The sequence below is a fragment of the Phyllobates terribilis genome, unplaced genomic scaffold, assembly GCF_046119375.1.
Source record: "Phyllobates terribilis strain yellow unplaced genomic scaffold, ASM4611937v1 Scaffold_8__6_contigs__length_399053987, whole genome shotgun sequence".
Taxonomy (NCBI): domain Eukaryota; kingdom Metazoa; phylum Chordata; class Amphibia; order Anura; family Dendrobatidae; genus Phyllobates; species Phyllobates terribilis.
In genome coordinates this window covers 250315337-250337190 of record NW_027362768.1, presented here as the reverse complement: position 1 = coordinate 250337190, position 21854 = coordinate 250315337, and the positions used below count along the sequence as shown (strand labels likewise).

Sequence of the window (21854 nt, the reverse complement as noted above, 5' to 3'; positions counted from 1 at the left end):
TGTGGGCACTACAATGGCAGATTTGTAAATTTCACTCAGCAAAATCCACTACTGTTTGTGGAAAACACACAAGGAGTGAAGATCGTCACTACATCTGTAGATAAATTCCTAGAGGAGTGTTATTTCCAAAATGGGGTCACTTGAGGGGGATTCTGCTGTTCTGGCACTTTAGGGACTCTGTAATGTATGGAATCCGCAAACTATTCTACAATAATTTGTTCTCCAAAAGTCAAATAGCGCTCCTTCACTCTTGAGTTTTGCCAAGTGGCTAAGCAGTACTATAAAGCCACATATGGGGTTTTGCCATTTTCAGCAGAAATTGTGTGACAAACTGTGTTGCCAGTTTTAGCCATTTCCCCTTGTGCAAATGTAAAATCTGGGGCTAAAACAAAATGTTTGTGGTAAAAATGTAATTTTTTCTTGATTGCCCAATGGTATAACATTCTGTGACACACCCGGGGTGTAAATAAGATCACTGCACACTTAGATTAATTAATTGAGAGGTATAGTTTGTGAAATGGGGTCACGTATGGGGGGATTCTGCTGTTATGGCACCTCAAGGTCTCTACCAGTGGGTCATAGCAACCCCAAACCATACCAGCCAAATCTGCATTACAATATGTCTCTCTTTCCCTTTTGAGCTTTCCACTGTGCCTGAAAAGTATTTTCCCATTACATGTATGGTATTGACAGGAGAAATTGCACAACTAATTATGAGGTCCATTTTTTCCTATTACCCTTTATAAAAATTAAAAAACCTGGGGCGAAAACAACATTTTAATGTTAAAAATGTAATTATTCTTTCTTCACCGCCCAATGGTATAAAATTCTGTGAGGCACATGCGGCGTCAATATGCTCACTGCACCCCAAGATGAATTCATTAAGAAGTGCAGTTTGTAAAATTAAGTCACTTATGGAGGGTTCTGCTGTTCTGGCACCTCGGGGACTCTGCCAACCTGACATAGCACCCTCAAACCATTCCAGCAAAATCTAAACTCCAATATGGCGCTTCTTCTGTTCTGAGCTTTGCACTGTGTCTCAAACGTAGTTTTCAACCACATATGGGGTATTGGTGAACTCAGGAGAAATTGTGTAACAAATTGTAAGGTCCATTTTCTCCTATTATTCCTTTTGAAAATTAAAAACTTGGGGCTAAGTAACACTTTAGTGGAAAAAATAGTAATTTTCTATTGACTCAGCCCAATGTTATGCAATTCTGTGAATCTCCTGAGGGTTATAAATGGTCACTACACCCCTAGATGAATTCTTCAAGAGGTGTAATTTCCAAAATGGGGTCACTTGTGAGGGTTTTTGCTGTTTTGGCATGTCAGGGATTCTTCAAATGTGACATGGCATCCGCAATCTATTCCAGCCAAAATTGTGCTCCACAATTCAATTGGCGCTTCTTCCCTTCCAAGCCCTGCCACGTGTTTAAACAGTAGTTTCCACAACATATAGGGTATCAGTGTACTCAGGAGAAATCGCACATCATATTTTGTGGTCCATTTTCCCCTGTTATCCTTGTGAAAAGGAAAAATCTGGGGCTAAAACAACATTTTTGTGGGAAAAATTTATTTTTTAATTTTTACCGCACAACATTATAAAATTCTGTGAAGCACCTGTGGGTTCAAGGTACTCACCACACCTCTAAATAAGTTCCTTGAGGGGGTAGTTTACCAAATGGGGTCACTTGTTCAGGGTTTCCACTGTTTAGGCACATCAGGAGCTTTGCAAATGCGACATCACATCCGCTATCTACAGTATTCCAACCAATTGTGCACCTAAAGAGTAGTTTTCCACCACATATGGGATATCGGTCTACTCAGAAGAAATTGCACAAAAAATTGTATGGTCCATTTTATCCTGTTATCCTTGTGGAAATGAAGAATTTGGGGTTGAAGCAACATTTTTTTTGGAAAAATTTATTTTTTTCATTTTCACAGTTCTATGTTATAAAATGCTGTGAAACACCTGTTGGTTCAAGGTGCTCACCATGTCTCTAGATAAGTTACTTGAGGGGATGTAGCTTCTAAAATGGAGACACTTGTGGGGGATTTTCACTGTTTAGGCACATTAGAGACTCTGCAAATATGACATGGCGTGCACTATCGATTCCAGACAATTTTGCGCTCCAAAAGTCAAATAGTGCTTTTTCTGTTCCGAGCCTGGCGTGCACCCAAACAGTAATTTTCCACCACATATGGCGTATCTGTGTACTCAGGAGAAATTGCACAACAAATTGTATGGTCCATTTTCTCCTGTTACCCTAGTGAGAATTAATAATTTGAGGCTAAAGCAACATTTTTTGTGGGAATAATGTGATTCTTTATTTTCACTGGTCAATGTTATAAAGTTCTGTGAAACACCTGTGGGTTCAAGGTGCTCACCACACCACTAGATAAGTTCCCTGAATGGTGTAGTTTCCAAAATGAAGTTATTTTTTGGGGATTTCCACTGATTAGACACGTCAGGGGCTCTTCCTTTCGAGCCCTGCCATGTACCTAAACAGTAGTTTTCCACCACATATATGTGTACTCAGAAGAAAGTGCACAACAAATTGTATGGTCTATATTCTCCTGTTACCCTTTTGAATATGCAAAATTTGGGACTAAATAAATGCTTTGGTGGGAAAAAGTAAACTTTTCATTTTTTCCTTCCACATTGCTTTAATTCTGATGAAGCCCCTAAAGGGTTAATAGATTTCTTGAATGCAGTTTTTAGCTCTTTGAAGGGTGTAGTTTTTAAAATAGTGTAATGTTTGGGTATTTTCTGTCATAGGCACATCAAAGTAATTTCAAATGTGATTTGGTCCCTGAAAACAATCGGTTTTGTAAATTTTGTTGCAAAAATGAGAAATTGCTGAAGAATTTTAACGTTTCTAACTTCCTAACAAAAAAATTATGTTTAAAAAATTATGCTGATGTGAAGTAGACATGTGGTAAAGGTTATTTATTATCTATTTTGTGTGGTATATCTATCTGGTTTAGAGGGAACCTGTCACCTGGTTTGGCCCATATGAGATACGGCCAGCACCTTTTAACCCTCATGAACAGCATTCTATAATGCTGTGTATATGTGCCAAATCAGACCTGCAAGAGAAAAAAATGTACTTTTATTATACTCACCTGGGGGCGATCCGGTCTGATGGGTGTTGCTCGTCCTGGTCCGGTGCCTCCCTTCTTTCGATGTCGTCCTCCTTCTTGCTTTGTGTGGATGACGCCTCCCTACGTCATCCACACAGTCTTCCTGGCAATGCGCTCCTGCGCAGGCGTACTTCTCTGCCCTGATGAGGCGCCGGGAAAGGTCAAAGAGCCTCGGCGCATGCATGCAGAATTGAAAAAATTGGCCTGATCAGGAAGGTGAAAACAGGCTGGGGTGTGAAGGGGTTAAAGGGAATCTGTTAGTAGGATCAACCCGTCTAACCAGTCTATATGGACCTGCAGGTCATAGGAAGCTGAATAAAATGATACCTTAATATCTATGATCCGATGTCTTATACCAGAGATATCCATGTTTTTCTTACATGTAAATGAGCTGTTCAGGACTATGGGCCAGATGCTTATCTGCATCAGAATCTGCCTCCAGAGATTATTGTAAATAAAAGGGGGCATTACCAGTGTAAGATATTAACTAACACAGAACAGTATAACTGAAATTTGTCTCATAACAAACACTTTAGCAGCTGCAGCTCTCACAGCTCAACTGTATTGCAACACTGTCTGCCTGTGAAATGGAAGCTGAAGCGTAGAGGAACCTGTGTCAGATATAATCACACACAGCTCTGCAGTGAGATCAGGGGAGCAGATATCGCACTGATAATGCCCCCTTTTATTTAAAATTAATCCCTGAAGGCAGATTCTCATGCCTAAGAAATAGGCATTCCTCACATGCATTAAAGCTGTCAAACAGTCGCAAATCATGAGCATGGAGTGACTAAAACATAACACCTGAGCATGCTGAAGATACTCGGAAAACACCCGAGCATGCTCGTAAATCTCGAGTAACGAGCATGCACGCTCATCACTAGTCACAACCAGTGTGAGTTTGTCCTTTTGGCTTACATGCCATACCCCTATAGTTTTTACATTTATGTGAAGTACTTCACATAAAGTCGGGCAACAACTTTAGGGCATTCTCATCTACCATGACCCGGTATCCAAGGATAAAATTTCATTTTTTTCTAGGCCTTCATCCAAAGGGTCCTGACTTCTCCATTTCCAGTTTCTTGACCCAGTCCTATTTGTCCCAACTCTGAACTCAAGGGCCTTGTCACCTTCTACCCATGATCTTTCTTCAAGGCCCTACATCCTAAATCATAACCATAACCTGACCCAGCTATAGGCTTTCCTCGATTTGAGCTCAGCACCACTCACTCTGCCCTGGTTCTCTCGAGGCTGACAATATGTCTTTCTGTCATGGCAGACCCCCTTCAGGAAGTAACATAACCCAGACTAATAGTTCACTTAGCAAATACCACTTATTTGGTGGCCTGCAGAAAACTCTTGCAAACCACCTCCCTTTACTCCATTTATTAAAAGCTGCCACTAGTGATGAGTGAGCATGTTCTGTTAACCCTTTCAGAGAGCATGCTCGGGTGCTCGCCGAGTATCTTCAGCGTGCTCGGGTGTTATGTTTTAGTCACTCCATGCTTATGATTTGCGACTCTTTAACAGTGTGACGCCCTGCTGCGCATTGGTGCCACAGAACCCAGAAGGGTGCATGGATGGACTTCTCCACAAGAGGCCCTCACACATTCACACACCTCCACCCTACCACCTCAGACCAGCAGAGGGAGCCCTGATAGGGATATATAAAGGGAGGGTGGAGCTAGGCAGCCCAGTCTAGTTCCTGCTTTGAGACAGAGAGGAACAGAGCTCAGAGGGAACTGAGAGCGTGCTGACGCTCTTGAGAGCAGTGAAGAGGACAGCAAGCTGGCTGCTGTGCTTAGGCGAGCCAAGGCCTACAGCACGTGTGGAAGCCTAGGGAGGGCCTGAGTGTGGCCGAAGGCGAGAGGAGTAGGACGAAGTAGCGAGGGGGCAGAGGAGCATACCAGGTTCACCCCGATATATATACCGGACACCGGGTCCGCGCCTACAGGGACATTTATACCCAGTAGGAACCACCGGAACCCCTGGAGAACTACAGGTCCCAGGTTCACCAAATGCTGATTGTAGTACCAGGGCTAGGAGTCACGGAGGCCCCAGCTTCCAGGGAGAGTGATATCCAAAGAGAAGGCCCTACCACCAAGTCAGCAAGTGCAAGGAGAGACAGTAACCAAGCTAGGCCTAGTTCCAGGCAGGCCAGAAGCTTAGAGAGTAAAGCCTCGGATCAGGAGGCCCTCTACCCGCTCACTGGGGAGAGTCCAAAAGTGTGCCCTTCACCTGGAGTACACTGGACCGTGCCTGCAGCATCACTAGTAAAGGTACTGAAGCTTACCCCTGTGTGAGTGTCCATCTTTCCGCCGGGACCGTCCTGCCGTCTCTCCCCTGCACCACCATCCGTTAAACCCCCTGGAGCTAGCTCTACCTGTGGAGAGCCACACCATCCCTGCTGCCATAACACCAGCTCCAGGGGACTGCTCCGCAGCGGCGGCACCCCTTAGCCGCATTCCACAGGTGGCGTCACAAACTTTCCCAAATCCCCTATATATTATCCCCCTTTTTACTGACCGCCCTGGGTCACGGACCGGGCCAGCTACCGTGATATCCCCCAGCAACCAGAGGCCCGGCTGCCGAGTACCCCACGGCCCAGGGGGCGCGTCAACAGCTTTAATACATGTGAGGAATGCCTAAGAAACAAGCATTCCTCACATGTATTAAAGCTGTCAAACAGTCGCAAATCATGAGCACGGAGTGACTAAAACATAACACCCGAGCACGCTGAATATACTCAGAAAACACCCGAGCATGCTCGTAAATGTTCGCTCATAACTAGCTGCCACATATTTAGCTCTTCATCCTCTCCCTGGCAATTAGGCCTTGCTCTGAAAAGCAGCCAAACAACTACACTTTCAAAGAGTCACCCAAATATGCTTGTTGAATTTCCTCATAGGCTTTCTAAGGCTGTGTGCCCACGTAGCATTTTTCAAGCGTATATGCTGCGGAATTTCCGCAGCGTAAACGCTTGAAAAACGCATGTATATCCGCACCCCATGGTCCCCAATGGGATTCCGCAAGTTCTATGCACATGCTGCGGATTTTTCCGCAGCGTTTATGCCGCGTTCAAAAATCCGCAGCATGTCATTTAATTTTGCGTTTCCACAAGCGGAATTGCCTTTGTCCAATGCATAAAAAACGCAAGGCAATTCCGCATGTGGAAAACGCGTGATAAACGCGCGAAAAATGCGCGATAAACGCGTGCGGAATTCCGCATGCGTTTTTCCGGGAGAGGACTTGCATTTATGCAGCAGAAATTTTCTGCTTCATAAATGCAACGTGGGCACATAGCCTGAGACTCATATCATGTCTCCCCATGGCTCTAGTACATCAGCATAAGCCTCTAGTACACTGCAGCTTCTCACAGGTGGAACAAATCTCAATCCTATTCCCAGCATAAGACATCAATTGCTTCAAAAGTCATACCTCCCCATATAGTTACTTCCTAACAGCATGGTAGTGTAGCAGGAGGATGTTACCAAGCTCATTGCAACTCAAATCATCCTTACATTGCCATATGCAACACTCACTGCAGCTGATAGCTAGCAGCCACATGCTTACTTGGTGGCAAAGTATCATGACTCGCCGTTTAAGCAACCTGCATGTAACACTAATGCTGGCTCCCCTGCATGGTCTCTCTCCCCCCCCCCATGCAGAGACGCCGGCATACTCCCCAACCCGGATGCGCGGTGACCTCCCTGCCCTGTCTCCTATCATGTGTGCTGCTTCCTGTGCACTCCGCACAGACTTTCCCGTGGCGCACCTAATGCGTGAGTGCACTCCCCTGTTCTTAAAGGGGCAGCGCGCCCACCTTGTAAATGCCCCCAGCCAATAGCTGGGAGGCATCTAGTATAAAAGGCACCCTCCCCAGTTGGGAGGTGCCTCAGCAACCCCTGCAGTTTCCCTACAACTCTTGAGTGTGCAACTGTATGTTGCCAGGTCCCCTGTCCTAATCCATTGAAGTTAGTACGTTATCCTGATTCTGTCCCCTTATTCCTGAACCCTGAAGTCACTCCGGCGGTACCTGAATTCTGTAGCCGCATCGGCGGACCCTGAACCTAAATCCACTCCTGCGGTATCTGAACCCTGAAGCCGCAAGTGTCTGAACAGGTTCCGAATCCAGCTTTGTCTGTGACTCTGAGTCCAGTCCGTGCCAGCAAACCCGACCCTTGGGGTCAGCAGCTGCGGTACCAGGGACTGCCTAGGAGTGGTACCTGGTGGCTACCTGAAGCTCAAGCCTGACTCCACCATCAGGAACTCTAGTGAAAACCAGGTGGCCACTTAGCTGCGCTCCTCCTAGGCAAGCCCAGCCCTGTGGCACAGTGGGTCCATGATCTACATGCACCACCTGCGTGCGTGACACTGCAAAATAACCCATAGTATGTACATAGTACAACATAAACAAAACAGAATATATACAAGAAGGAAGAAGTGAACTATCGATTAGTCTCTCAATTTCCTTAAATCGTTTCCACCCTTTACACCTCAGATCTGAAGAAATGCATGGTTTTGCAACCTTCATTCTCCAGGGAAGAAGTAGCAGAGGTACAAAACCTGTTTACACTTCCTTCCATCCATCTTGACGTCATTGCTGCTAGAAACAGATTGCACTCGACAACAGGCAGTGGACTGCAAAAACTGCAGAGAAGCATCTAGTGGCGTGCACCTTGCAGTTATTTTCAAAGGTACAACAACATAATAATTAAACAAAGTGATTTGCAGATTGGGAATCAAGTTGTCTGTACGTACAGTCACTATTTAATCCACTTAAAGGAAAAGACAAACATATGACAGATATATTTATAGTTGGCATGCAATAACTGGAGGATATACAGTTCACCATCTAATAGGGAACAATAGTGGCGGATGAAGGCCCACCAGGTCCAACGCTATGTTCAACCTTGGGATGCATCCTCAGATGCACCTCCATTTTAATTCTATTGCGGAGCAGAGAGCCTCCAGTTCCCCACCTCTCAATTACTTGACAGCCACAGGCCTATCACAGGCACACAGCTGCAGAGCACGCAAGCATAATGAAGTCAGGCTGCAAGGTGTGCAATGTTTGATGTCATTACTCCGTTGTGCTCTGCAGCTGTGGGCCTCTGATTTCCTAGGAGAAGGATGAAGGCTTACCGCTGGTCCTTAGCGTTTAAATAATCAGTCCAGTAGAAAATCCAAAACAGAGCTGCCGGTAAGTATTGAGATTTTTATTAATAATCATTATGGTTATTTGGTCACTGTGTGATTGTAATATATGGTCTGGTCAAATATCATTGATATATTAGACTTATAGCAGGTTTTGTTAAGTAACAGGATGGTGGTTATGTTCAGACACTATGTATTTTTAATATATGGTCATGGTGTGATGACATTATTTTGCCCTTGTATGTGGTATTATTGGTAATATTGGTCTTGTTATAATGGACTTTTGCTCACTACCAGTATAGTGATATTTGTTTTTCTTTCAGATTTTTATATTGTATTTGTATAATTTTTTTTAAAGGAGGTGGGAAAAACAAACTCTATCAATGACACTCCGCACAAACATCTGAGCAGCATGCTGGTGGGGGAGGCAGGTTAAAATTTTGCCCTGGTGCCATAGGACTCTAGTTATGCCACTGAATGCAGCTTAGCCTTATTCAGCCACTCGTATTGAAAAAAGTACATGACGTTCAGGGATTACAGTAAAATTGGCTATGTTACCAAATTTACACAGATAGCTAATAAGATTCATAATGTTGACGTTCAACCGCTATGTAAAATTTAGGATTTATACATTTAGAACCATAAGTACATTTAAAAGATGATTATAGTTGTTTTACAGTCTGTCTTTTTATTTTGTCAATATGTTTTATTAACATTTCAGATCACAACCATGATCTATGACTGGTTCTCTTATGAATGGATAGAAAGTTATAAATACTCATCGGCAAATGTCTTTTTTCTCTTTTGAAGGTGCAGGAATGGGAATGACATCCCCTGTCTCAATTATTAGTTATCCTACAGAGGACGAATCCCTCCAACCAAAAGTCAAGGTCATACTTCGAATTCCAAGCCAATTCCAGGCAGATCCTCCACTTCCTACAGATGAAAGCATTCATATTGAAAGCAGAGAAGGACTGTCGGTGTATTCCATGTAAGAAAATAGCAATAATAACAATAATATGTTGGACTTTACTTTAAAGGGAACCTGTTGTGTAAAAAACGCTATTAACCTGCAGATATAGGGTTAATCTGCCGGTTAATAGTGTTCTGAAGCGGCCTGGCGTCCGCACTAAGAGCCCATCTGCCAGGAAGAAATTAATTTTATTCCTCTCAGCAGCCTAGGGCTTTCAGTCATAGGGGTGCGGCCGGCGCACCGCTTAGTGTAAAGTGCGCGGCGGCTGTAACACTGGCTCTGACAGCCGGCTCAGCATTAGAGCTGAATTGGTAAAGCTGAAAATGAAATGGAAAAATTGAAACTTTGCATTTTATTTGTTATTAAAAATCCTCTCCGTTCTCAAGTATGGGGGGACCTTTTGTTGTATAGTTTACTGTTCATTGCCTAGGTTACCGGCCACTTAAGCAGTTATTAGAGGTGGCCAGTCTCATAGGGAATGAGTGCAGTTCTTCTAAGCTCTTTGTTGTATAATTTGTTAGTGCTTTTTGGATGCTGACTAGATTGCTAGGTCCGAACAGCTTTAGTGTCCTTGCACCCCTATGATTCTGCAATCTCTGCCAGCTGTATGGGGGAGCACACAGCTCGGACCAGAGGCTCAACCATGCTGCCGGTCCAAACTATCAATTCAGGAGCGAACTGCTCCTCCGACAAGCAGGAAGCCGGGAGTTTGGGGAGTTCTGAACATAGACGTTGAAAACAACCCCTTTATCCTTCTTTCTGTCTTGGCATTAAGTTCCTGTGTCATCATACTAAGTTCCTGCATCGTGAAGATATTTCGTAGCCACAGTGGGTGTGAGCAGTTTTCCCCTTGAGCACTGTAATAAATTTCTTGGTGTGTAATGAAAAGAAGTGATAAAACAAACCTCTTGTGGTTAGAAGTAGGACTCGCAGGATCTCGCGAATAGCTCAGCAGTTACAACAGATGCCTTGAAATGGGTGGAATATTTTTCTTTAGGGGAAACTGATGGTCTTATCTTTTTTGGTGCTCTTGTCTGGGGCTGTAAAAAGAGGGATGGTCTCAGATATGAAATAAACAGAGTGTAGGGGGTATTAGGGTTCTGAGGTCTCTAAACTATTGGGGTGTGCTAAAGGGAGTTATGTGCACTATTTTTTATTCAAGTGCCATAGGTTAGAAGTATGTCCTATGTAAATGAGTAAGAGATAAGGAAAAAAAATTTGGGGGCTTCTAACACAGGACACTTTTTCTACAAATCTTCAGAAACCCCCTGCAATTCCTTCTCCAGGGGCATAACTAAAATAATTGCAGTGGTTGCAATTGCACCCGGGCCCTGGAGTCTAAGGGGCCCAAAATGTCTCTTTGGTCTATATGAAAAGACCAATAGTATTAACTTGCAATAATTGGGGGCCTCGTTGGAGCTTTTGCATTGGGGCCTATGATGTTCAAGTAACACCACTGTCCTTCTCAATAGTTGGCAAGTATTACACAAAAGATACCCTATGCCAGCACACCAAATAGTGGAAGGAAAAATTCACTAATGTATAAAAATGAGAAAAGATTTCTGAAAAGTACAAATAAATTACATGAGTCATTAGACTAGAAAGAATAAACTGCATATAGTAGATTAAGCCATACAGTTCTCAATCACATCATAAATTAGACAAGTATGGCCATTTTAGCATCAAAGCAGCCAATCATGAAAACTGAAGACTTTTCATACATATAATAATAATAATAATTGTTATTTATATAGCGCCAACATATTCCGCAGCACTTTACAATTAAGCAGGGACATGTACAGACAATAGATTCAATACAAGGTGAGACAGTTTAAACAGTTACATCAGGAGTGAGGTCCCTGCTCGCAAGCTTACAATCTACAAGGAAATGGGGGGACACAATAGGTGGAAAGTGCTTGTTATTTCAGGTCTGGCAATTATAATAAATAGGGATTTTCATACAAGGCTGCATGATCCGGTCATCAGCCAGTATATGTGCAATAATCAAGTATTAAGTGCAGTTATCGTGTGCATGGAGGATGTGGAGACAGATGAATACAAGGGAGCAGATTCTGAATAATATTTAGAAGGAGGGAACAGGGGAAAGTTAGTTTACTGAGTTGTTGAGGTGGTACGCTTGTTTAAAGAGATAGCCACCATGTCTTTAAGTGCGCTTTAAAAACCTATCTCCATATTCCCATTCAGCGCAGCTTAAAGAGGACCTTACACAAAATTTTTCATGTTGAACTGGATGCACAATGTAATAGTGGCTGCAGAGCAGAATAAAACTTTGTTCTTATTTCATAATTTCAGCTCTTCTTTGCAGAGATATTAGAAATCAAAGTTAACCTAATGGGTTAACTTTAGTTAATGGAGTTGTCCAGCCTTAGGGTACAAGTCTGCAGTCACTGTGAATCCTCAGTGTGCTGGCTGTCAGGATTCGCCGGGAATTGGTCGTGTCGGGCACGTGACTGCAAATATGTGATTTGCATACATGTGGTCACATGCTGATTAGACTTGCATGGCCTCGCTCAGTACAAGTGACATAGAGTGACAGCAGACTTGTACCCCAAGACTGGACAGCCCCTTTAGTCTAAGTGGGGGTTATCAGATACTTTTCACTGGGGGGTTATACTTCTTTTTCCTGCTGAAAACTTGGCACCTGAGTTTTTGGTGTGTTTTTTCAGCGTTTTTTTCTCCAGCCATTACTTCCAATGGGTGAAAAAATGCTGAAAGAAGTGACATGCTCCATCTTTCAACAAACCATGCAAAGCAGAAAATCCTGAACAAGAAAAACTATGATGTGTGCATGAGATTTCTGAAATCTCATAGACTTTGCTAGAACTGCAAAACAATTTGCATAAAAAACACATCAAAAAACTCTGAAAAAACCATGATGTGTGAATATAGCCTTACATCCTGTGTCCAATTCAACATGAAAAATTTGGTGAACGCTCATCTGTAAAGATATATATCATGGCTCCATGCCCACAGAATTTTCCAGTATTACTCACACCCATCGTCAATTTGAGGTTCACTCCATGTCCATTCGAGGCAGATGAAGAGGAATAGATAATTCAAGTGGCATATTCGGAATTCAAGCCTCATCTGAATGTGGCTTACTGTTTATCACTGAGCCACATTAAATGTGAATATGGAGACATGTATTGAGTGGGAAAGCTATAATTTTCATGCGCTGCTTGCCTCACTGTTAAAAATTCCACACTTGTCTTTTTTATAATGCAATTGAGAACTGGCAAAGAAGTCTTTATTTCACAGCGGGATGAAATTATTTACTTATATGTTTCATAATCTACTAATATTTCCAATCTGTTTTTTCTAACCTACTGATTGATTTGTGAAAGAATGGGTCTTTTTAAAGTGCTCACTGAATGTGAGTGTGGTCCAGTAATAGGAAGCCACCATTGCAACAAGTCAGTATGTGAAATTTCTTCCCTCCAAAATATTAAACGATCAATTGTGAGTGATATTATTAAAAATTGAAAGTGTTTAGGAAACACATTAAAGGGAACTTGTCATGTAAAAAAACCTGTATTAACCTGCAGATATGGGGTTAATCTACAGGTTAATGAGAGTCTGAAGCAGCCTGGAGAGCGCACTGAGAGCCGGAGGAAATTAACTTTATTCCTCCCGGCAACCTTGGTCTTTCAGTCATAGATGTGGGCCAGCGTGGCTTCAGTCACCGTTCAGTACATAGTGAGTGGTGGATGTAACTGCACCCCCAGCACTGACTGACAGCCAGCTCTGCAGTGCATCAGTACAGCGCTGTCAGTCAGTGCCGGTCATGGTTACAGCAGCCACTGTGTGAGACTGAGGAGCTGTAGGTGCATCATCATGCCCCAATGCACTTCCAGACACAACTTCATAATACGATTTTTCGTTGCTGTAGCAGCACTTTAGAATCATAAACTGATCGTCTGGCTTATCTTTTAAAGTGATACTCAGTCATAAAAATTATTTGGGGGATTTAAGTTTCTGACAAAAAAAGCCCATTCCATTGCTAAACCATATGTGTGAGGAACCATACCAAAAACCTGTAAATCATTTACTCAAAAGTGCCTCTCAGCTGTGAGCCATACCAACACCAGGGGTGCATCACAGTTTGAGACGATTACCACTGATGAATATTTAATGCTTGGAATTTCTATACGGTTTGAAAGCAGCTCACAAGCATTTTCTGCTCTAACCTACAGGCAGTTTGGTGGATATGCTAAAGAGACAGACTATGTATCATGTGCTGAAAAGCTCCGTTCTTGTCTTGGACCAGAGGCATCTTACCATAAAGACTACTATATCTGTTGTGGTTACGACCCACCGATGAAACCTTATGGAAGACGTAATGAAGTCTGGTTTGTTAAGAACACCTAAAAGAGCATTTTTCTTGAAAGAGTTCTATAGTAACAAAATTATCTTCTGCAACCAATAAATTGAAAAATAGCTACACAGATATAAGGTTTCATCAATTTTTTCAGTCATAATTAATTTGGTATTTACTTTTTGTATAATAATCTAAAAGTGAACTATCAGCCCCTTCTTGATTGTTGTTGTGCTTAAATGTTTTCCTTCCCTTCTTCCAAGTGCTATAACGTTTGTTTGTTTTTTTCTATTAACATATGAGGGCTTTTTTGTCGGACAAGTTGTAGTTTTGAATGGTACTGGAAATCGTACTGGATGATCCTATATGCCTGCGAACCTGATGGCCATTTGCTAGTTTATTTAGGCTTCATAAACTATCTGCGTGCAACAAATGCAAGCCTCATTTACATATGTCAAGAATTGCTGGAAGGATACTCGACTTCATCCCTTCACTCTGCAACCAATTTTCTTTTTTTTCCTCCCCTTCTTCCAAGAGCCATAAGTTTTTTAATTTTACATCTATGTAGCAAGATGATGGCTTGCTTTTTGTGGGACAAGATGTAGTTTTTACCATTCAATGTACTGGAAAATGTGAAAACTTTCAGTGAAATTGTGAATAAAAACTTAATTCTGCAATTGTTTTTTGAGGTTTTTTTATGGTAGTCATTGTATTTTAAAAATTACTTGTGAACATAATTCTCCAGGTCAGTACAATTACAGTGATACCAAAATTGTATTTTTTTTAAATTTAAGTGTTGAAAAGAGGTACCTGGGTGTAAATGTTTTTGTGATATTGCCTACTTATAATCTGTATGGGTGGTTCCTGTGTGGTCTGTAATCTCATGATGACTGGGAGTTGTAGGTTCATGTGATACTAATGTATATTGTGTAGGCTGACCTGACATTGCAGTTGTTCACTGTACTAAGCTTGGTGCTGTATTCATGCACTGATGGTGGTTCTGGTGATGTATTCATATAGTGATGGTTATTCCAGTGCTGTATCAATGTACTGATGGTGGTTATAGTGCTTTACTCCTTTACTGATGGTTGTTCTAAAGGATGCATTCATGTATTGATCGTTGTTCTTGTAATGTTTTCCTGTACTCATGATTCTGTTGCTGTATAACTGTACTGATGGTGGTTCCAGTGCTGTATTCCTGCATTGATGATGATTCTGGTGCTGTAGTCCTTCATAGCAGATAGGAGATTTGTTCTATATACTGCAATGCTGTGATATTACAGTATATAGAATAAGCAATCAGACAATCACAGGTTCAAGTCCCCCAAACGAAACTAAATAATAATGAATGAATATCGTAAAAGTTAAACCTTAAAAACAATGACTGAATTGCATTTATTCACTGCAGGTTTAAATTGCACTATCAGAAGGGATGCCATTTAAATTTTCACCTCAGGCAGCAGAAAAGCTAGAATCAGCCCTGACGGTATACAATTTTGGACTCCAGTGTATAAAAAAACATAGTTGTACTAGAGAAGATGCAGAGAAGAGCAGCCAAGATTATTAAGGGAATGGGAAAACTGCAATACCAAGACAGGTTATCAAACTTGAGGTTATTCAGTTTGGAAAAACGAAGGCTTAGGGGCAATTGTATTACAATGTACAAATATATGAAGGGACAGATCTTTATACACCTAGGTCTGCAACAGTGACAAAAAGTCATCCTCTTTGTCAAAAAGAAAGCAGGTTTAATCAGCATCACAAATGGTGATTCTTTACTGTAAGCGCAGTGAGATTATGGAACTTCCTGCCACATGATGTAATAATTACCATATTTTTTCAGACTATGAGACACACCAATTCATAAGATGCACTTAGGCTTTAGAGGAGGGAAATAATAAAAAAATGTGAAGCACAAAATGTGGTTATGAGGGACAGTTATGCTGGGGGGGTCTGCTGCTGACACTGTTATAGGTGTGATGTTCCCCAATTCTGTACTAATATCCCCCATCCTGGTGTATATATATATATATGTCCCCATCCTGGTATATATGGCCCCCATCCTGATACATATGATCCCCATCCAGGTAATCATGGCCCCCCCCATCGTGGTATACATGGCCCCCCCTTCCTGGTATACATGACCCCCCCATCCCCATCCTGGTATACATATTCCCCCATTCTGATATATATGGTCCTCCATCCCCATTCTGGTATATATGGTCCCCCATCCCCATTCTGTTGTATATGATCCTCCATCCCCATTCTGGTATACATGGCCCCTCCATCCCCATCCTTGTATATATAGCCCCCATCATGCTGCGCACATAAAAAAATAAACAATCCTACTTACCTTCCTCTGCTCCCTCGCAGCTCGGCATCCTGTTCTGATGCCAGCAGCTGATTTCAGCTTTGTAAGCAGCGCATGACATCACTGCCATGCGCCCCCCATATGCCGAGGTCAGCTGCCGGAATATTCACTGCTCCCCTCGCCGGGGAGTATGGGAATGGAGAGCAGTGAATATTCATTCTTTTTAATAGCGGGCACACTGTTAACCGCAGCCGCCAGCTGGACGATCACATGTGCCTACTATTAATTAGAATGAATATTCACTGCTCCACACGCCCATAGTCCCTCACACCTCTTAGTGCCGGCTTCAGTGCATAGAAGTGGGAGGGACTATGGCATGGGGAGCAGAGAATATTCATTTTCTTTAACAGCAGGCACAGTGTTAGCTGCAGCAGCCAGCTCATGCCTCCTCTATCACTGCCCCCCATCCACAGCTGGACTATTAGGTATATCCAGACTATAAAACTCCCCCCCCACTTTCCTCCAAAATTTTAGAGGAAAAAAGTGCATCTTAGGCTGTGTGCCCACTATGCGTTTTTTAAGCGTTTCTGCAGCGGCAATTCCGCTGCAGAAACTCTTAAAAAACTCTTGGTAGAAGGTCTGCCATGTTCCCCAATGATATGAAATTTCCGCTGCGGATTATCATTGCGGAAAAATCCGCAGCACTACCAATTATTTTACGGAATCGCGGCGTTTTCACCGCTATTGACTTGCATTGGACCGCATGATATCCGCATCACTGCATCTGCAGATGCGGATTCCATGCGTTTCAATGTGCGGCTGGTACCCGGGTTTGGAGAAGAGGAGACTCTCGTCCGGACCCGGGTACCATAGTACCTGTAAAAAAAAGAATAAAATAAAGAAGATACATTTTACTCACCTTCTGATGGCCCCCAGTGTCCTTAGCGATGCGTCCTGGCTTGCTGGCAGCTCGCGATGGTCTAAAAAGGACCTGCCATGACGTCATTTAGTCATGTGGCGGGTCCAAAAACGCAAATTAATTTTTATCCTAAATGCCTATTGAATCTATTTAATGCCATAATCTAATCTACTTTCTACTATACTTTCATTAAAAATTTCCTATCCTTCCCTAACTACACTATCTAAATGTTTTACTTCTTTTTTTCTAATTCCTTTTTGATGATGCTTCGTTTGAGGATCCCAGTGCATGCTGGGATGCTCAAACGAAGCATCATCAGGGGGCAGAGGCAGCGGTCATTTGGCTTCTCTGTGAAATGAAGTTTCATCAGTGACATTTGTTTCAGGGGCTGGGCTAGTCCCTGCGCAATGTTCACTATGTGCACAATGACAGTGCGCTCTGTCACCGGCTCATTACTTCTGATCTGAGCCGGCCAGAGAGCGCACTGTCATTGTGCACATCGTACAGTGACAGAGCAGGGACTGAAAGAAAGGTCTGGACCACCCCTTTAAAATTGGCCAAACCAGCTGAAATCGATGGGATCAATTGACAGTAATGTGTATGAATACCTTAGACTATTGAATGTCAGGGGAGATAAGGATCTTGCATGTCCAATTTTGTACTGTTGATCCTTTTGTTCTCTAACAAATAAGCCGCCACCAAAGATGTCTGGCAGAAGTTTTCTCATAGAGAACATAGGACTGCTCAACACCTGTATATGGGAGAATCAGGCGAGATCGGACCGCTGTCTAAAATGTATAAGGCTTTGGTCAAACACTTGATTGACTGATATATATTGCTTCATTCAAATGATCGTATTTTCAGTCCAACACACTGACCCTATAATGATCAAGTATCAAGTCTAATAAATTAAAGATTACTACATCTACATGGCTAAATCACCAGAACCACCTTCAGTAAATGATTATATCACCAGAACCACCATCAGTGCATGACTACATCACCAGAACCACCAAAAGTTCATTGCTACATTATAAGAACCACCGTCAGTACATGACTACATCACCAGAACCACCATCAGCAAAAGAATACAGCACTAGAACCACCATCAGTGCATGATAACAACATCAGAACCACCATCTGTACACAAATACCTCACCTGAAACACCATAAATGCATTAATTCATCACCAGAACCACCATCAGTGCACAAATATAGTACCAAGCTTAGTACAGCAATCAACTACAATGTCAGGACCGTCTCCATAATATACAATTGTATCGCATGAACCTGCAACTCCCAGTATCTGCTTAACAATGGTAAGAAGATACTGGGAGAGGTTACCAGCTATCATCAGGCTGCGGACCATACATGAACCACAGTACTGATTAGACTTGGGCAGCAGTGCTATTAAGCATTTAAACAGAAACTTACATTTTTGGAGATATCTTATATGTTTTAGGCTCATTAATTGGGCGGGGAGTTGGGTCCCTCCACTGATTGCTCAACTGACCTCTTAGTAGTGCGTAGGTCTGGAGACAGGACTATGACTTTCTACTATATCAACTCTGTTGTGTATGATCTTCTGTCTCCTGAAATGTGCATTTCAAATTGGTCTGTAGAGCAACTGGTGGGGTCTCAGGACTGCATTCCCCACTAATCTACTCAGAATAAATGGGCCTAAAACATAAAAAAAATTACACTACGTCTTATAATCGGAAACGGAATAGCGGCCTTTTTAAAGAGGCTGCCAAATGCTCGATGCACAAGCAAAATGTCTGTTTGCGGAGTGAAATGATTTTTACGCTTGCCTGCTACATGAGGTGTCAGTCAGTGACTGGCCCAGATTTTTTTGCGTTGGCCTGACTGGAAAAGCAAGAGAAGCTTTTAATAACTTGTCTTCTTGGGATCAGAAATGTTATTGGGTAGTTGGCAGAATCTGAAAGATCATATGAGAGAAGCTGGAGATGTCTATTATACTGATGTACACCAGGTTGGAATGGGGACTGTGGAGTTTATTCGTAAGGGCGACATGGAATATGCTTTGAGGAAACTGGAAGATACAAAGTTTCATTCTCACAACGGTGAAACCTCTAACATTCGTGTCCGTGCTGAAAAAGTGGGGGAAGACTGTGAGGAACTGGCCACTTATTGAAGACTTTTCCAGCACCAGCACCCATTTTCATCAATATTATTATTGTATTTTATTAGAGATTTGATGGCTGTGTTTTATTAATGTTCTGCTTGCTTGTCAGTTTATGTACATTAATTTTACTTGTTAAGTGTCCAGCATTCCACTAATCTCATGAGTATTTCAGGAGCCTCTAACCATTGTTTCAACAGCGAATAAGCTCATTGTGTGAGTGTTGATTGTAGACACAGTGGAACCTTCACCGCAGGGGGTCTTTCAGAGTCTCAGGTGAAGGCTTCTGGAATATTCTTCATTGTTTCAGCGAAAAGTAAATGCTTAAGGGGGAGGGTGTCTTGACTTCTGACCTTGAGGGGGCTGAGCCCAGGGAGGGAAAAAGAGACATGTTTAGGGGGGAGTTGGTGGAAGGACGCCGAAGGGATAGGATCTATGGCTGTAGATGTGGAGCTGATGGATGGCTTACGAAGTGTTGGAGATCAGTTATCAACTGAACTGGATAAACGTTCTCCAGTTGTAGATATATCGTTTGGATTTAAACTATATTGAAGGACTGCTGCTACTGGATATCTGTGATTCGATTGTTTTATCTGTTGTCTAGAGGATTGTGGACTGTGGCTACAGACTATACTGGCTGGAGATGCGAAATCTGTGGGCCAACCAAAAGCTGGGAGACAGTAATATGGCCTAATACAAAGCCAGTGGAACCACTGATCCCAGGTTGAGAACTTAAGGACTGAGAGAACTGTATTTTGTCTATTTACTTGGAATTGCTGCATTACCATGGATGTGATTAATAAAATATTGTTGTATCGTTAACCTGCCTAGGTGATTACTTACAATCCACAAACTCAGATCTTCACACATTAAATGGACATTGGAAGATCATTAATAAAGTCCTTCATGATGTGCTGTCAGGGAGCTGACGGTATGGGCAGGGGTAATAACCGACTGGACAGAAGCTGTTTCAGAGTCTTATTCTGGGCACAGGACAGGCAGGACGTGACAAAATCTGCCATATCTTTGAAAAGAGATGTCCGCCAATAATGCTGTGAAATGAGAAGAACCGTTTTCTTCTGCCTGGCATGATCCTGTTTCCTGTCTGATTTCGCAATCTTTCCAGGTGGAACCTGAGACAAGTCCACCAGAGCGTAAGCATCTTGGAGGGCTCAAGTATGCGTTGAGGCTCTTTCTCCTGGTCAGAAGATAGAAAGGATATAGAAAGTTCATGATGTTCTTGTCCACCAGCTGGAAATGGAGAACAAAATCAAAGCGGGCGAAGAACAATAACCACCTGGCTTGATGCAGATTTAGGCTGCGTATTTTGGTGCGTATTTTGGTGCGTATTTGCAGCGCGTAAGCGCTCCAGAAACGCATTGCATACCTTATCCCATGACTTCCTATGACATTCTGCAAGTTCTATGCACATGGTCCGTAGTTTTTCTGCGCAGATTTTACTCGCAGAAAAATTACGGACATGACCAATTCTTGTGCGTTTCTGCATGCGTATTTGCCTATACAATGCATTGGAAAAACGCATGGCAAATACGCATGCAAATACGCGTCAAAAACGCATGTAAAAACCGCATGCGTTTTTCTGCCAAAGAGATGCAGAAATGCTCAGGAAAAATTCTGCTTCATTTCTGCATCGTGGGCACTAAGCCTTAGCCTCTGTGCAGACTGCAGGTAGGCTAACTTCTTGTGATCAATGTAAATACTGTAATTACTGGATGAACTGCTCCTTCAAGTAGAAAGTACCAGTCCTCCAAAGCTAATTTAATCGTCAACAGTAGTGATGAGCTAGCGTGCTTTAGGCTGTCTGCACATGATGCATTTTTAATGCGTTTCCGCGGCGTTTTTGCAGCTGCGGAAATGCATTAAAAACGCATGGTAGAAGGGCAGCAATGTTCCCCAATGGAAATCCGCATGTGCTGTGCCCATGCTGCGGATTTTTCCGCAGCGTTTATGCTGCGCTCAAAAATCCGCAGCATGTCCATTAATTTTGAGGAAATGCGGCGTTTTTGCCGCCATTGACTTGCATTAGAACGCGCCAATACCGCAAGACTGCATTTGTACTTGCGTTATTGGCGCGTTCTAATGTGCGGATGGTACCCGAGTGTGGAGAAGATGAGACTCTCCTCCACACCCAGGTACCATAAAAAAGCTGTAAAAACAAGAATAAAATAAAAAATAAATGTATACTTACCTTCTGTCGGCCCGCGCACTGCTCCTGCTTGGTTCCCGGCACTTTGCAGTGAGTTGAAGGACCTGCGCTGACGTCAGAGTCATGTGACGGGTCACGTGCTGCTGACGTCGGCAGGTCTTTCAATTCACTGTTGCCGGCAAGGGAGAACGGAGTGAGCGGGACACCGGGGGCCATCGGAGGGTAAGTATACATTTATTTTTTTATTTTTACCACTCTCTCGGGTCACACTATATAAATCCATGCTGTTTGCATGGATTTATATAGTGTGACCTAGTTATCACAAGCACTTTCCAAGTGATGCTAATCGCCTGGAAAGCCCTTGTCAATCCGCTTGCGGAAATGTCAGTGGGACCGCTTCATTTCCGCATGTCCCTGGCAGGAAAACGCATGTACAATCCGCATGCGTTTTTTTCTGCCAGGGAGATGCAGAAACGCTCAGGAAAAAATCCTGAGCATGTCTGCATCGTGTGCACATAGCCTCACACTGCTCGGTACTCGCCAGAGCATCTCACTGCTCGAGATGCTCTGCGAGTATTTTTGGGATGCCTGGGCGGGAACTTGGGTCCCCTCACCGCATGTTTGGAACTCTTTAGAGAGCCAATTAACATGCAGTGATTGCCTGCCACTCACTGTAATGCCGTAGCCATGTTGGTTGTAACATT

At 42.9% G+C, this 21854-nt stretch overlaps 1 protein-coding gene across 1 annotated transcript in view; it reads left to right on the top strand.

The window, feature by feature from the left end:
* The window catches only part of HEBP1 (heme binding protein 1), a 92654-nt gene extending 78367 nt beyond the window's left edge, over positions 1-14287 (top strand). Inside the window, exons 3-4 of the mRNA XM_073644139.1 lie at positions 9112-9292; positions 13489-14287. Of these exons, the coding sequence (XP_073500240.1) occupies positions 9112-9292; positions 13489-13663 (356 nt within the window). The 3' untranslated portion in view covers positions 13664-14287. The remainder of the gene's footprint in view (positions 1-9111; positions 9293-13488) is intronic.
* The last annotated feature ends 7567 nt before the right edge of the window (positions 14288-21854 follow it).